Source organism: Camelus bactrianus, chromosome 1 (assembly GCF_048773025.1).
Source record: "Camelus bactrianus isolate YW-2024 breed Bactrian camel chromosome 1, ASM4877302v1, whole genome shotgun sequence".
In the NCBI taxonomy this organism is placed as follows: domain Eukaryota; kingdom Metazoa; phylum Chordata; class Mammalia; order Artiodactyla; family Camelidae; genus Camelus; species Camelus bactrianus.
Window position 1 is genome coordinate 39,726,898 of NC_133539.1, and position 17,118 is coordinate 39,744,015.

The following is a 17,118-nucleotide window of genomic DNA, read 5'->3' on the forward strand; positions in this document are numbered from 1 at the left end:
GGCGTGTGGTTCAGATTGTGTATCTGTTCCATTACATGTTTCTCTGAGTCACAGGGGCTCTGTGAATTCTAGCCGCAGGTAAGACGTTATTGCCAAAAAGGAGTCTTAGGCACACCCCAAGAGAGTCTGCTCTTACAGATCTCACGTATAGTGTTAGGTATGATCTTCTGCAAAATGTGCGGGTCTTTGCAATATCCGTTGTCAAGAGGAAAAGGAAAATTTCAAGGACCAGGTTTTCTTTTAAAGGCATCAGTAAACTTTTCCTGTAGTGAATTGAAGGGTCTTCCCTCTTTTCACTGGCCCCTAACGAAGCTGTCAGAGAAGAAAATAGAAAGTGAAATTCTTAAAATGTGGTGACCGCTGAATTGTAAAGCATCTTTAGAACTGGAGTTCTCTTGAGTGAGGCAGTGGCCATCTGATTTCTTTCCATTTTTCCCAAGTCCTTGAACCTGCTAGAGGAGACTGGAGAGGCTGGGTGGAAGGAAGGACCCTCTCTCTGTAACGAGTCCCTGGGACTCCTGTAAAAGAGATCAGTGTGCACCCTGGATTCCCACTTTTCTCTTGGCTGGAGGGCTTGGCAGGCGGTGTGAGAGGAGGTTCAGGACCTTGAGTCTGAGCAGGAACCAGGGATATGACAGACGGTCGCTTCTCTTTGCATGATGCTCTTTTGGCCACACATGGTCTGGGGCTCGACGAGCAGCTGTGTTTCAGCCTGATACAGATGACACCGAGGGACACTCACTCTAGGGTTCAGCCTGTCAGTTCATTACTGAGCAGTGATGCTGGGACTGGCTGTGTCTGGGACTGTGCGGTGAGGTGAGGCTTGTGGGGCAGGTGTCCTCTGGGGCTCTAGGATGAGAACCCTGGGGACACGGTGGTGGCCTGTGTTCGTGGCCCTGCCCTGGCAAGTCAGGTGGTGTTGGAGTCAGGCAGCCCGGTGTCAGGCTAGGGACCCTGGTCCAGGATACTTGCTCAGCTGCCTGACAGGGGAGTGGCCTCTGGCCATCTTTCCTGGGAGAGTTTAGTCTAGTTGACGTAATGGTAGATAATTCCTCCTTCACATCCACACAGGTTACCTCATGGGAACAGAGGGGTTATTTTGATCCTGTTCATTCCTAGCCACTCCCTCCCATTGCTTAGCCTCGCTTCCCTTTCTGGCAGGAAGTCGGAGACAGTGTCAGGAGAGTCACCTCTGATTTGCATTAAACTGACCCTGGGATTACGGAAGGAAAAGCTGAGCGAGCCGCCTGTGTGTGTGTGTGTGTGTGTGTGGTGTGTGTGTGGGGTGTACCTGTGGTGTAGGTGTATGTGGTGTGTGTTGGGTGTGTGTGAGGTGTGTGTGTATGTGTGTGTGTGAATGTGGTGTGTGTTTGGGGTGTGTGTGTGTGTACACTGTTCCTGCTGTGGAGCAGTCATGGGATTGGTTTGACCTTGAGAGGAGAGGGCTTTGACATTGACCAGCATCCCCACCTTCCCCATGCCACCTGGTTACAGAACACTCTGGACAGAGTAGCTTCCTGAAATTGGGATTTATGTCAAACTTGTATATAAAAGCATCTAGAAATGTTACTTTCATTAGTCAGAGACAAACAGATTTTAAAAAGAAACATCTCTGGAACACATTGTGTCATGTCCACATTGGAGGTTTTGGGGGGAATCCTCTAGGAGGGCCCCTTGGACAGTTGCCCCCACCCCCATCCCTGCCACCTGTGAAACTCTCCATTTTCTTGTTTTTGTAACAAAACGGGCACTGATTATGCACAACGCTTTAATATTTGGGACTTAAGAGTCTCAAAACATGTAAAAAGCTGTTTTTAAAAGATTTAAAGTGTAAAAACTTACCAAATCAAATTCTAAGTAAATTTACACACGTAGGAATGTGTATGTTGTTCCTTCATAACCTGACAGGGCCGGTGCCTGGCTCTTTTCAGTGGTGCCTGCGTTCCCGTGCTCTCCGTGTTTAGATATTCTACAGCACTTGTGCATTTTGCTACTCATTAGTTTCCTAAGACCCTTCAAATCTGGAGTTCATCAGGTCTGCTGATTTCATGGTTCTTAGCAAAACAGTTTGTTTTTCTCATACTTCCATGTCTTGAGGTCCCTGGGGGGACAGTCTCAGCAGCCTCCCCCTCTGTAGTTTTGTCCCCAGAGGAGGACACGATCTAGTTTGTCACTTCTCCGGGCCTGGCCAGGTGGCGGTGAAAGCTTGGAGTCGAATGGGCCAGGCCATGTTTGCTGATTTTGTCTGTGGACCTTGGCTGATTCCAGCTGGCGACAGGAAGTCCCACTTCATGTCCTACTTTAAAGCGCTTTGCCAGGAACAGAGAGTGAACTTTTCATTTGTGTTGGTTAAGCTCCCAGAACCAGTATGTGTTTGGGGAATTGAAGGGAGTGTGGCAGGTACAAGGAAGCTGCCCTTTGCCCACTGGATTCCCAACAGTCTGTCTCCACGCTTACAAGATGCAGCAGTAACTCAGAGCTAGAATCTCAGGAGAACAGGTCACACTGATGAGAGATACAGACCCACGGAACATCAAGCACACTTGTATCAATATTAACACACAGAACCCTATGTCGAGGGGCATTTTTGTAGTCCAAAGGTCTGGACTCAATCCTAGCTCTGCCTCTTTGAAGTATGTTTTCGAAATGTTACCCAACAGTTTTTTGAATTGCTTTCATTTATAAAATGGGGAATATCAGGTTTACTTACCTCCATGGGGTGGTTATGAGAATCAGATGAAGGAATGTGTATGAACTGATGAGTTAATGGTTGCTAATGATGATATACGTCCTATGGAATATTATTTCCTGAATCTTACATCTTTCTCATACATCCCGAGACCTGTAAGTCACAATTGGTTCTTTTTTTTCTTTATTTTTTGTTGAAGTGTAGTTGATTTACAATGTTAGTTTTAGGTGTACAGTAAAGCAATTCAGTTATACATACATATATATTTTTTTCAGATTCTTTTCCATTATGTTATTACAAGAAATTGAATATAGTTCCCTGTGCTATAGTCGGTCCTTGTTTTATCTGTTTTATATATAGTAATGTATATCTATTAATCCCAAACTCCTAATTTATCCCTCTCGCCCACCTTTGGTAATCATAGTTTGTTTTCTATGTCCGTGACTTACTCTTTTTAACGGAGGTACTAGGGATTGAACCCAGGACCTCGTGCATGCTAGGCATGCACTCTCCCACTGAGCTATATCCACCCCCACAGCTGGTTCTTTTACTATTTGTGCACCAAGTGAAATTTGGTATTGGGTTCCTGAAAGTATGAATGGGTTCTTGGACTCACCCAGTTTTGTAAAAGATGGCTCAGTCTCTCACCTATTTGCCCACAGTGTGCCGTGTAAAAAGTGCGTGGTGGTTGGTAATGGAGGAGTTTTGAAGAATAAGACATTAGGAGAAAAAATTGACTCCTATGATGTAATAATAAGGTAAATATATTTTCTGTTTGCTAAGCTGGAATTGTTTGAAAAGAATATGGCTTCCTACTTCAGTACAGCTGTGTTTTAAAAGGAAGAGGTGTTGCCTTACTACATGTGAGTACATCTCAAGGTACTCAAGCTGTTGCCTGGAGTAGGGTTCAGGTCATTCATTTAGCAAATATTTATGAAGTCGCCTTGGTATTGCAGGTACAGTTCTAGCCGGGGGGGGGGGGGGGGGGGATACAGCAGTGAATAAGGACAACATTCCTGTGCCCTGTGGGGCTTCATTCTAATGAGGGGAAAAAAGCGGTAGTTAAATAAGGGAATATAATCCCAGATGCCATACGAACAATTAAAACATGAAGGATAGAGAATGATCCAGTGGCTACTTTAGAAAGGATGGCCATGCTGAGGAGGAGACAGCTGAGCTAGACCCGAGTGAGCACACAGTACAGCCATATGGAGGCCAGGGAAGAGCAGCTCAGGCAGGAGGATGTGCACTGCAGGTCCTCAGGAGGGTATGATCCTGGGTTTGAGAGCAGCAGTGAGGTAGGAGGGCAGCAGGCAGGGGGAGAGTGGTGTACTCAGAGCTGAAGACGTAGGGAAGGAGCGGGCTGTGCAGGACTTTGTAAACCAGAATTAGAGCTTGGATTTTAAGTATAACAGAAAACTTGAAGATTTTTCAGCAAGAGAGCATCTATCTGGTTATGTCTTTAACATATTCTGGCTGTGTCATGGACAGTGAAATATGAAGGACAAGGGTAGAAATGAAGAAGCCAGTTAGGTTGCTGCATTTGGGCCAGTGATGGTGGCTTGGCACAGGATTGTCATGGCAGAGGAGGTAAGTGGCTGGATGGAGGCATGTTTCAGAGGTGGAGTCACCAGGATTTGTTGATGTATTAGACGTGAGCAGAGATGGGAATAAAGGAATCAAGGATACCTCCTCCTAGGTTTTCTGCTTAAGACATTGACTGGGTCGTGGTACCATTCATTGAGTTGAGGAAGACGAGGGTAGGACAGGTTGAGAGGAGAATCAGGATTTCTGGATGAACATGCCAGGTTTGATATGCTTATTAGAGTTGCAGTGAATAAGTCAAGTAGGCAGTTAGATAAACTGGTTAAAATCTTCACAGTGAACAGCTAATAGGTTGTATTTAAACCGTGAACTGGGTGAGCTTTCCCAGGGAGAGGCAGAGAAAAGGGCCCAGGACCGAGCTTGGGAGTACTCAAAACTTAGAAGGTTGAGCAAAGAAAAAAGAGTAAAAGAGTTGGAGGGGATTTACCAGTGAGGCAGGAAGAAAGACAGGAGAAGGTGATCACAAAAGACAAGACAGCACAACGTTTTAATTAAGACAGAGGGCGGTTTCAGCCATGACACATGCTGGCGAGAGAAGGGGTCATGCGAGGCAAGGACCGAGGGTTCACCTTTGCATTGGCAACCTGAAGCTCACTGAGACTCTTGACGAAAGAAGACCTGGAGGCACGATGTGGGGGAGCTCAACTGGAGTGGCTTGAGGAGAGCGTGACAGGTGGGAAAGTGGAGAAACCAGATGGTAGCTGGAGATAACCATGGATGCAGGAGTATTTTGTTTTGTTTCCTTGTATACAGATGGAAGATTCTAGAGCATATTAGTAAACTGATGAAAATGGATGAAGAGTTTGATGTGGTACTGAGAGAGGCGGTGAGGGGAAGGGTCCAGAGCACAGGTGTGGTTGAAGCTCTGCAGTGGAAGGAGAACTGGGATTGTGGTTATAACTCCCAGGAGTCCCATAGACACAGTGGTGGGAAAATGAGGACATTTCTGTCTTCTCATTGAGAGGCTGAAGTAAGGTCATGATGCAGGGTGTTTGCATGCTGTGAATAGGCTTCTGAAGAGTGGGGAAGATTCCGGGGGCAGTGCAGGAGGATGCCCTGGCAGTACTTGGCGGTTTTGCTGGGTTACGAGCTACCGAGGGTTTCATTTTATTTTCTGTTGAATAAGGTTTCACTTTATTACCCATTTTGAGGAAGCTGTGAAAATTTACCTGCAAGACAGTGTCGATGCACTCATTAATTTCTAATTGTCTGAAATCTGATCACCTAGGACCACAGCAAGCCCTCATGGGAAAATGCCACAGGCATGACATTATGGAAGTCATTTCGAATGTTATTAAGACCGCCTTGTATTACATAGAGTTAGTGGCAGAGGGTTAAAAGAGTATCTCTTAGGGGGCACTGTTTTGGAAACAAAGCATTCCTTTCCATAGCGTGCCTTCCTAGTGTGTGCTTAAATAGGGTGTGTCTAACCCTGGCTTTCAGCATACACCACCTAACAGTGGATCCTTTGTGGTTCTTTGGTTTACTCAGCAGTTGTCATTCATTTGGTTGTGCTTGGGTATAAAATATAGCAATTTTATATTACTTTATTTCAGAGCACAACAATTTTGATGGGTCTTCAAATCACCTTAAATGTGACTCTTGCCTGTTGGTCACTTAGACACATCCACGACGAGCTACATGCCCGTGTAAACTTGGGCAAGCAGCTTTACTCCCTGGACGAGGGAGGCCCTTATCTTCAAACCCAAGGGGTTTTCTCTCGATGTCCTCCAAGCTCTCTTTTAATTTTAGTATTCTGTGGCTTTATGTTCCCATTTGTTTGATTTAGACCTCAGTTTTTCTGGAGTTAAGACATTTATCAGTGGCCGCATAGTAAATTTTCAAACACAAATAAGTATGTCTGCCATTGATCAAGCAGCTGTTTCATGAAAGGGGGTTATTTCCTTGGCTGTTACGTGTGGAAGATTGATCGATTGCCTTGTGGCTTTAGAGCATTGGATACACAGCTGACGATGTTTGTCCAACTCTGAAAGCTCTGAGAACTGTGATGGAAATGCCCGTACTGCACTGGGTCTACATATCTTGTGTTTTACTACCCACAGAATGAATAATGGTCCTGTTTTAGGACATGAAGAGGAAGTTGGGAGACGGACTACCTTCCGACTTTTTTATCCAGAATCTGTTTTTTCAGATCCCAGTCACAATGATCCTAATACTACGGCGATTCTCACTGCTTTCAAGCCGCTTGATTTAAAGTGGCTGTGGGAACTGCTGACAGGTGGCACAATAGTAAGTTGGCAAAATTGATCTGCCTTCCAGTTACCTTCAGGTTTTTTTTCCCCCATTAAAAGAAGACAACCCCAAGTTCTATTTTCTTTATTCTTTATTTCAGAACACTAATGGTTTTTGGAAGAAACCAGCCTTAAACCTGATCTATAAACCTTATCAAATCAGAGTATTAGATCCTTTCATTATCAGAACAGCAGCTTATGAATGGCTTCATTTCCCGAAAGTGTTTCCCAAAGATCAGGTATGTATTTTCCTTTGCAGTTTCAAACTAAAGATCTGGCTGGGGTGGTAGAGAGGGTCCCTGGGCTCTCAGACACTATGAGAACCACGACTCATGAGATGGCTTCTGAGGGCCATGTCCGAGTTAATGAAATTAGATTATCTGTGGATTTTATCTTTGTTTTTCACGTTGCAAGGAAAAGCACCTTGAGGGGGGTTTTCCTGCCTTTCCCGGGCCCTTCTGGGGTCTCCTCCTGCAGGTCCAAATGGCTCACCTCTCATGGCCGCCTCAGTGCTCTGTAGAGAGGAGAGTCTTGACTGGGCAGCTGATCGGCAGGCTGGGGGCAGAGAGGGAGGACCGGCTTCTTTAATTCCTTAATTAAAAGCAGTCTCAATGACTCTGACCCTTGCAGCCCTGTTTGTCTACATTCCCTAGGAAAATAGACTCACACAGTTGCAGGCTATGTTTTTTCATTTGACACTTGAGTAACTATGTAACATGATATCTAGGCTGCAGGGAAGTTTCTCCCCTTTTATAATCAGGGAGAATCTAAAGAAATAAACACACTTTTTGTGTCTTTTATTTAGCATGATAAAAAATTCTAAAACATTATGTGCTTAAAATCAAATTAAAACATTAAAAAAAGGAAATCATCCTTTTCTCTCCCTCTACAACTCACACTATTTCCCAAGCCGTGTTCCCTTCTATATCCTTCTAGACTACTTTCTGCACACTCACAAACAGGTATTTTTGTTTGTTCAGTATAATTGTGACTATACCATAATACTGTTCTGCTAGTTCCCCCCTCCATTTATTTAACGATTCCCCTATTTATGTTTATAGACCTCTCATCTGGTATCTGGCTATTTTCCTCTGTAACTAATGTAGAAATGCACATGCTTATAGGGATTTCCAGCACACTTCTGTGATTTCTGTGGGAAAGACGTCTGGAGGTGGAATTTCCAAATCAAAAAGCATAAATATTTCAAATTTAAACCCCATTTCTTAGCAACTCTGAAGGGAAAGGAGAGCTCCTCGGTCATTTTTTACTGAGGAGAAATGACAGGTCTGTGATTTCTCAGCTCTCAGTGAAGTAAGATCAGATTTATTCCTTGCTTTTGTTTTAGGTAGTGTCTTTAACAACAAAGCACAGGAAGACCCTGATCGTACTTGGAGGTGATGCTAGGACTAGTTGTAACTAGATGGAAGTTCTAGTAGGAGACGGTGTCTCAGAAGCCAAGTGAGAACACAGCTGTATTTCAGAGAGGTCAGGTATGTCAGATGCTGTCCTAGAAGCTTGGAGGTCATATTGACATGGACAAGGTTAAGAGCAAGAAAGCCTTCTTGAATTGGGTTAAAGAGAACATGAGACATGAGCAAGTAGCAGTAAATCTTTAATGGGGTTTTGGTAGAAAAGGAAGCAGAGAAACGGTTGGAAGACATAGGCTCCAGGAAGGTTGTTTTTGGTTGTTTTTCTAAAGATATGTTTATGTGCTGAAGGGAATGATTCAATAAAGGGAAATGCTGATGAGGGGAGAAAGGGGATCACTGTAGAAGCAAAGTTGTTCAGAAAAGAGATGGACTCAAATAGAGTGCACTAGTGGAGAGGCTGGCCGTCGGTGGGACGGGGGCATCTCATCCTCATACAAGTGAGCACTGAAAATATGGGTAAAGATGAGGGTAGACGTGGAATTGGGAAGATGACGTAGCTCTTGTCTGATTGCTTCTGTTTTCCTAGAAAAATCAAGGTTAAACCATCAGTTTAAAGTAGGCGGACGGCTAGGGCTGTTGGATAGAATGGGAGGAAACTCATCTTGGAGAGTAGGAATGGAGGTTAACTAAGGGAGTGTAACTGGGTTGCTGGACATCCTGAATGCCCACTGGAGGCTTTCGTCACAAATGTAACATGTGACCGGGCAAGTATGTTGTTTTCTCTTGCTAGTGCTTGGGTGTGGGTCTAACCAGCTGTAAGATTCTGTCAGGTGATAAGGCAGGTTCTGTGGCTGATGGGGACTGAAGGAAACTGCAGATCTACGTAAGGGAATGATTATGATGATGGATGAAGTACTCTAAGGTGTGAAGAAAGGAAGGAGAGGACTTGAACAGGGACGGGAGAGAGAAAACGTGATGGGGCCACTGAGGTTGCACGGCTCCTAGGGTTTGAACCCAACCGTTAACTTCTTTTCTGGTGGGCGAAGGGTGTGGTGGAGTCACAGCATTGTGTGGGGTTGTAAAAAGCTTATGCCGAAGGCTGAGGCTTTCAAACACGCCTGCTTCCTTCCTGGAGCTTACTTGATTTTGTGTTTCTTTGATTTTTTTTTTCCTCTTCCTCACAGTCATAATTAATCATATGTAATTTCCATTGGATCTGTAAGAAATATTTAATCCAAAGAAAATCTTGAATTTTTGTGTTAACACGTTTAAGATCTATTTTGGTTTGGCCTTTAAAAACTTGGAATGCTAATACCCTTCTGTCAGACCTCTATTGTAGTATTTTTCAGGATATGTGTCCATGTGAAGGGCATGCCTGGTTTCTTCCTTTTTAGTTTTTTTTTTTATTTAAAAATCGAGATTGTGACTTTACTATGTATATACACCTGGAATCTTTATTTTCTAGTCAGATATGTAACATGACAATTTGTCATTGTAGTTGCTTGATTAAAGCAGTCCTTCCCTGGAGCTGATTATCAGCATTATAGACGAGAACTATTTTAAGGCTAATATACATGAAGCCTTTTACCTTGAGTCTATCCATTAGCGAATTACATTGTCTTTACGCTTCATACGTGGATTCAGCATTCTCAGACTTTGCTTTTTCCACAAAGAGCCTTGACTCGGTATATTTTTTAAAACCAAGGCAGCAGCAGCCTGTTCTTTCAGCCTCACCGTATACCTTCATTCAATAGTTGTCTCCTCCGCTAACACTGCAGTTAAGTTTTACTTGAAAGACTTCCTAAGGTTTCAACCCACAATTTTATATTCAGAATTGGGGTTTAAGCCTTAGGGCATGATGTGGGTTTAAGTATTTCTGTTCTGATTTAATGTTCAGAAGTCCTTGTTTTTTGGGATGAGGGCACCCAAATATGCTTTGAAAACAAGTACCTTGTTTGAATTTAATTTTCATTTCCTCCCCAGAGACCCAAACACCCAACGACAGGCATTATTGCCATCACGTTGGCATTTCACATATGTCATGAAGTTCACCTTGCTGGTTTCAAGTACAACTTTTCTGACCTCAACAGTCCTCTGCACTACTATGGGAATGCCACCATGTCTTTGATGAATAAGGTAATATATATACACTTTGGTATACTCTTTGGAGTTGGGAAACTTACATTCTCCTGCCTCACCGTGTCATTTTACTGAGGGAGCAGGTTGAGAGGTTGATGGCTTGGTAGGGGGTGTACAGAGCTATCAAGTGCTGAAATCTGGACTCAAGTCCAAAATTCTTTCTACTACAGCAGTAGCTCCCAGTCTGCTGGCCTCAGTTGCTTGGGAGAATCTCATCAAACCTGTACAGGGGCCGCGCTTTATCTTATATATGCTACCATATTTGCACTATTTGAATATATAGAAACCTGCTGTTTGAAGTAAGACATATTCACTTAAAATCATGTAGTTTTTCAGTTAAGTAAATGAGAAGGTCTATAACATTTTAACCCCATGAAAGAATCTTCATGGTCAGAAAAGTTGTGAACGTTTACACTATATCATTCTTCTCTTGAATAGGGATTAATGGTGGTAGAGTTGATCCGTAAGACTCATTTTAATTGACTAAATGGGAAGGGATTTCCTATTTATAACTGAGATTGGTGGCACATCACAAGCAACAGGATTAAAATGTCATCTGTACATTTTTAATATTGAACTATGAACTATGAATGTACTTATGAAACAAAACCAGTCCCCTTAAATCATCATCTCCAAATACTATATAAGATGAATAAGTGGTATTAGGTTTAGAGCTTAACACTGTCAATTCTGGTTTCTAGAGTTATACTATAAATCAGTAGACCAGAAGATATGTGAGGGAGCCTCTTAATGTTGTTTCAGTGGAAAGAGTGGGCTTTAGGGAAAAGCCCACTGGCACAAGAATGAGCAAGTTAAAAATCAGAAAGGCAACAGGAAGTTACAAGTCCATGCCACTTGAGTTCTTCATTCAGCTTTTTAGAGGCCGCATATTCCATTGCTACTGCTGTAGTACCCTGAGATGGGGCTGGATGGCGATTTGACTGTATTTTTCCCCTTTAGAATGCGTATCACAACCTGACTGCAGAGCAGCTCTTCTTGAAGGACATTACAGAAAAGAACTTTGTAATCAACCTGACTCAAGATTGACCCTACAGACTCAGATGATGCTAACAGTATTAGTTTTATTTTTCTACTGCAATTTTTAGTTTATTTTTAAATATGTTGGATGTACTTGTCAAGAAATTATGTATATTAAATCTGTTGCCGCCTGGTGATTCATAACCACCAGCTTAATTTCTGTGAATATATTTAATTTATGAAAACCAAAACATGTTTAGTTATCAGGGAATTAAGTGTTCATTGCAGTGTGTTTTAAAAATAAGCTAGTTTTCTGAGGTGTTTTTAAACATCTTTTTTTCCATAGTTACTTCATCTTAGACTTTTGAAGGGATGTGACTCCCTAACAAGTAGGGGATTTAGTTTACCACAAATTTTGAATAGAACATGACATTTGAGAGGTACATCTGGTTCCTATAAATTAGTGGGGAACTGGCCGGTGGCAGTTCTTGATGTGGCAAATTGGAACCACTTCAGGCCTTTACCTGGATGATTTAGTTTCTTTTTGTTCTACCTGAGGAATTCTAAACCAGACTTGGAGCAGGGATGGTTTGGGAAATCTAAGATCATACTGGCTTAATTAAGCATTTTTTCCCTACAATTAAGTAAACTATGATTATGAGGAGTTCTTTAGTAGAATGAAGATGCCTTTTGTTTTTAAGTCAAAAGAAACTGGATAAGTAAGTAACCAAAGAATGCAATTACTTAAAAGTTTGGTGACTGCATTATTTTAGAAAAATAAAGTTTATACAAAGACGCTGAGCTTGGTAATAAGCTCAAGGAGAAAATTCTTACCTTTTTTTGCCTGGCTTAATTTATTCATTACATTTTGAAAGTTACTATTTGAAATATATTAGGGAAGACAAAGAAGACATGAATGAGTAAACCTTTAAGAAGAGTCAAGGTGCTTCTGGATTCAAATGGTACATTCATGAAAAATCGATTATCCCCATGATTAAATTGCAACTTCAAAGGGAAAGCTTACCTAGAGTGCACCAGAGAAGACTCTTGGGGGATGCAAACGGGCCTTCTGACAAAAGTGGTGAGCTGGTCTCTCTTCATTTTAATGAATATAACCAAAGGCTGTATGGGGTGGGAGGTGGGGGTGAGGAGAACAAAAGTTATAAGAAGGACAGAATCAAGAGCTGTTCGAAGAGGAATGAGTGGAAACAATGAATTGGTAGCAACGAACATGCCTTTCTAAAGAGTGTATAAAGGGTGAAATTTTAGGTCATCAGAAACAGGAATAAGTGACATACTTGAAAGTTGTGTAAGGGGGAGAAAACTGGCAGTTGATTTAACCCAGACATTAAATATGAACTCTGTTAATACCAGCATCTGTTTGCACAGTACCAGTCTCACTTGCTTCTTCTGGTAACTTTGAGGTGGAAAAGGCACAGGTGTTCAGTCATCTCCCCATCATGCCGCACAGCCGTAGGCCGCAGCTTGGCTGCTGAAGTTGAGTCTGATGTAAAGTAATTCGGGCTTCAAAAAGGATGGTGCTGGCTACAGAAAGAGTCCAAGTCAAAAACCAATGGTGGCATTTTCAAATGTTACTGTAAGTATTATAATATTGGTGTTAAAATTGAGCATTTTGTACACTATGAGTAAAGGCTAGACCTCAAGGTAGTTTTATCAAAGCAAAAAAAAAACCCACCTGAGCAAGACACATATATACAATTTATTAAAAACACTTGAACACATTAAAATCTCACTATTTATACAATCTAAATTCTAGCAACATATACAAATACTGGGTGACTACAGTACACGCCGAGGTAAGAAAAGTACATTCTGGGAGACACCACTGACACGCAAGCCGTTTTAATTTCTAATATGTTTTTCTACCTTTCCCAGTGCCAAAAAAAACAAACAGGAGGAGATGAGAAGAAACTAGTCACAAGTTGGATTAAATGAGGATAGGTGCCAAACTGACCTAAAAAATATTTTAATAATCATCCAACTCTTAGATTTTGCAGTGTAGGGACTTCAAGTTCAGAACTGAAAGGCAGAGCTAACAGGTAATTTTTTAAAGCAGAGCTTCACTGATTTCTCTTATGAGGGGGTTGAAAAGCTTTTACTGTCCCACCTCATCTATTCATACCATCTGACATGGTGTCTCTGTAACCCTCTTGCTCTCCAGGTGACAATGTGGAGCTGAGGGAAAGAAGTTCAAGCTTTATCACATTCCATAGAATTATGGCCACATTCATATTTAAACGAGCTCATTTTCTGCTCCCTCCTGTGGGTGGTGGGGGAGAGGGGCAAGAGTATATGGAACATCGTAATTTCAATTACTGTATAAATCCTCTACTTGAACCATTTCATCAGCAAATAAACCCATTGTTCAATGCAAAGTGCAAACAGTGAAACATGAAATTAAATAACTGGACTAGACTCTGCACACACAATAGGATCTATTTAGATTTACAGCTTTTAATAAAATATAAATCAGCATTCACTATATCTTTAACTGTGCTGGTTCCTAAGATCAAGTAACAGCGAAGTTGTGAGTTTATGAAAGGGCACATCTGCTGCACCACTGTCTTAAAATTTGCATTAACAGGAAAAAAAAAATTTAATCCAATAAGCCACAGTGACTTGTCTTTTATATGTTTCAATAAAAATTCAAGGGAATTTTGTAAAAAAAAAAAAAAAAAAAAAAAAGATTTTCACATTTTCATTTGTTACTTGATTGTCTCCAAAACTGTATATATATATCAGATGTATTAACCTTAAAAGAAAAAAACCCAAAAGTCCAATATGAAAACAAATGAACTAAAAGAAAAAGTACAAAACCTCAACAACCCTTTGTATCAGGCTCAGCTCTTCATTTAGAAAGTAAAATATGTAGTAATAGTAAAAACTAGGTATTTTATAAAAAATCATTGGTAAGTTCAAGGACAGCACAGTGGCAATATATGAATCAAGTCTTAAAACATGCATTATTTGAGAAAACATTTGCTTTTCAAAAAAAGTTCCATGGGAAAACAACCAGGTGCACACAATTACACAAAATAGCATCTTTGGAAAAAATGAAATAGTTACTGAAATTACTTCTCTTAAAGCTTCAAACAGGCATATGATTTGTGAAAAAGTGTATTTTCTGTGTGCTAAGGATGAATTAAAAAATAAAACAATTGGTTTACTCTCTTCCCACCTGAAAGGGGATGACTGCATTAATACATGTGCTTTACACATTCATATCTGTTCTAATAAAAATTCAACATCTGTGCCTTTTGTTTCAAATATTTTGAAACAAAAATGTATATTGGTCTTTCAGTGAACAAAAATTATGCCTCAAAGTTTGCTGGAAGAAGAGCAAATGAAAATAACATAATCATACAACAAAAAGGCAAGGAAATCAACAGTTCTGGTTTGAAGCAATGATTTACATACGATACTGATACATACATTCATGGAAACAAGCACAACAAACACTGTTCATCTTTAGTCAAATTTAGCAAATTCGGGCAGCATCATCTCGTGGCACAGGCTGAGACAATGACTAGAACCTGACGGGGAATGTTAAGTCTACAAACTAAGGTTTACAGATGAGGAGATATCAAACTTATATATTTTAATCATACGGTCAGCTTCTCATATCATCTTGCCAGTCTAAAGACTTTTAAAGATGATTTTTACACTACAGGCTAATAAATTGCAGGCAGTTTCTATTTCAGCCATCTAAAACTAGTTCTGGGAAAGTACTGACAAAGAAGTTGTCCAGAGGCATCAAAAACAAGAAGGAATTATCCCTTGCTAGGATGCTGTAACATCTGTTCCCTAGGTGTGATATGAAGGACCACTCACACCTTTCCCACACAGATGGCAGAATCACGCCACGCTGAAGAATACATGATGATTTGTATTATGTTGGATCTATAATCATTTACTGTGGAAAACAAATATTTCTTTATTTGACTAAAAATACCTTGAGATTCAAAGAAAACTCTGCATATATAAAAACAAAGAAGGTAAATTCAGGTTACTTACTTTTTTTGGAAGGTAGTTTATATGACTTCTGAGGAATGATTTTGCCTTTCACGTGATAAAATATAAGTGGGTCTTGTTTAGTATTGACTTAGAAGCCTCAACTTTTCACAACTCTGAGAAAAATTCCATTGCAAAAAAATTCGGCGGCCAGAGAATCTCCTTCATAGCTTTTTTAAAATTGTGAAGTTGTTCCTGTTTCCACGTGGCGACATTAGAGGATCTGAATTGAGGAGGCTAATAAGCAAGCTTCAACCACTGAAAATACTCAAGCATCTAGAAACATAAGAATGGGGCTGGCTACTGAGGGCCCTGGTGGAAGAAGTAGGGTAAGACCAGGTCACGTACCATGAAGTGTTAAAGCTCTTACGAGTGTCAAAAAGTGAAAGATCAGTCACACTGCGCATTACAGGTCAGTGTCCCAGCTACAGATCTTCCTCAGGAAAGATGGGTAAGTGTATACGATTGCGATGGAAACCGTGATTATAATCACTGATTATTACAAAGAAATCCAGAAAGCAATAATGGGAGAGGAGGAGATCATGACAATACCCACCTTTCACAAAGAGAGCAGAATTTCAAGCCATTAGACATTTTAAGAACAGTACCATGCGTTATTGCCAGTCAGGCTTACAGAGCCATCTCTCGAGTTCATCAATGTACCTGCAGCATTGGTAATAAATACTCTCAGTGATTTTTAATTTCTTTGAAGTGCATAGTAGGGAGCTTTTTCTGTATTAAAATAGTGTTTTACAGTAGTAACAAACAAGATCCTTGAAGTTTAATAGGCAAGCAGTTAACTGTGCCACAGTAACACTTCCAAAGCGAAACGGCAAGATTCGTAGTTCCTGTACCTCGGTCACCACATCCCCCAACCACATCCGTGACAGACATGTAATACATTCTATATAGCACTACCACGAATACAATTTTAAAAAAGGCCATGTGCTTTAAAATGATGCTTTGTGAAAAGCAGCATCACCTTCAAAGGATTTCTTTAAAAACATCACATTCACCATCCCTCCCCGCTCCAGGTACCTCCTGCGTGCTCTGCGGCACCTGGTACACCAGTTCGTCTGGGGCACTCGGACCCAGCTTCCCACCTTTTGGGGTATCATACTGGGCCTGGGCTGAGGAGCAGCTGTCAGTCCTGGAGAGAAGAGTGTTGTATGTCCCCACTAAAGGGGGAGGCTGGTTCCCTGCAGCTTTGAAAGTGGACGTTGACGGCAGAGCAACTGAGGCTGCTGGGTGCCCGGACATGTCCACGACGATGGGGGTGGCGTACTCGGGCCCAGTGACTGGGAGCGGCTCAGCATAGGCGTGGTACACTTCCTGTGCCGGGGAGCTGTACGGGTCCAGGTCGGCATAGCCTGCTTCTTTTCCTTCTTCTGGCTTAAAGGTAGATCTCTGATGAAGCGTGCCAGCAATCCCTCCCACAAGTGGCTGTGCGTACTCTGTGGACATCGCAAAACAGAGACAACAGAAAAGTTCTCTCGTTAATGCAGGGGCCATGCAATTTCAGGTGGCAGCTGCAGGCTCACACCAAAAGCAAACACATCTTTATGGCACTTTTGTTATCAACAGAGACCTGTGGATTTTCCTGCAAGGACCAACTTCAAAAATTAAAATGAAAGATGTTATCTTGTATCTCATCGTACTAAGTTGATGTGCCAGAAAGCTTCATTCATGTAATTCTGCATAAAAAGCGTCTATGTATGTGCTTCAGGTTGATAGAAAATATTTCATTAGAAAATATTCCATTACTGGAATAATACTAGTTTCAGAAAATAAGTTCGTAAGATTTTCTTCCTTTTCAAGTATTAGCACCTGCTTAAAATAAGCACAGACTAGGTTAATAGGATAAATTCCGTAAGGCTCACTGTGTATTTCCTGCTCTCCTTTTAATGTCCTCAAACACCCAATAAAACCAAACTAAATTCCAGGGAAACAGGCAAAATTCCTGTAGTTTTTAAAAATGACGGCCTCAATTTTATGGATAGAACATCTAAGACAGAAATGACTCTCTCAACGTCTTTTTAGAAGTGGTTCTCCC

General features: G+C 41.4%; 2 protein-coding genes across 19 annotated transcripts in view; one reads left to right on the forward strand and one right to left on the reverse strand.

Annotated features, from left to right (window-relative positions):
- Positions 1 to 11,866, forward strand: part of ST3GAL6 (ST3 beta-galactoside alpha-2,3-sialyltransferase 6) — a 64,969-nt gene extending 53,103 nt beyond the window's left edge. For 16 of the 17 annotated variants that reach the window (XM_045503807.2, XM_074361763.1, XM_074361755.1 and 13 more), the window contains 5 exons: positions 3,352 to 3,447; positions 6,358 to 6,544; positions 6,648 to 6,785; positions 9,900 to 10,052; positions 11,016 to 11,866. In XM_045503807.2, the coding sequence (XP_045359763.1) occupies positions 3,352 to 3,447; positions 6,358 to 6,544; positions 6,648 to 6,785; positions 9,900 to 10,052; positions 11,016 to 11,102 (661 nt within the window). In that variant the 3' untranslated portion in view covers positions 11,103 to 11,866. The remainder of the gene's footprint in view (positions 1 to 3,351; positions 3,448 to 6,357; positions 6,545 to 6,647; positions 6,786 to 9,899; positions 10,053 to 11,015) is intronic. The other variant, XM_074361772.1, reaches the window with a different exon arrangement.
- An 864-nt stretch (positions 11,867 to 12,730) lies between these two features.
- The window catches only part of DCBLD2 (discoidin, CUB and LCCL domain containing 2), an 80,515-nt gene continuing 76,127 nt past the window's right edge, over positions 12,731 to 17,118 (reverse strand). For both annotated transcript variants that reach the window (XM_074361728.1, XM_010966410.3), the window contains exon 16: positions 12,731 to 16,519. In XM_074361728.1, coding sequence (XP_074217829.1) covers positions 16,050 to 16,519 — 470 coding nt within the window. In that variant the 3' untranslated portion in view covers positions 12,731 to 16,049. The remainder of the gene's footprint in view (positions 16,520 to 17,118) is intronic.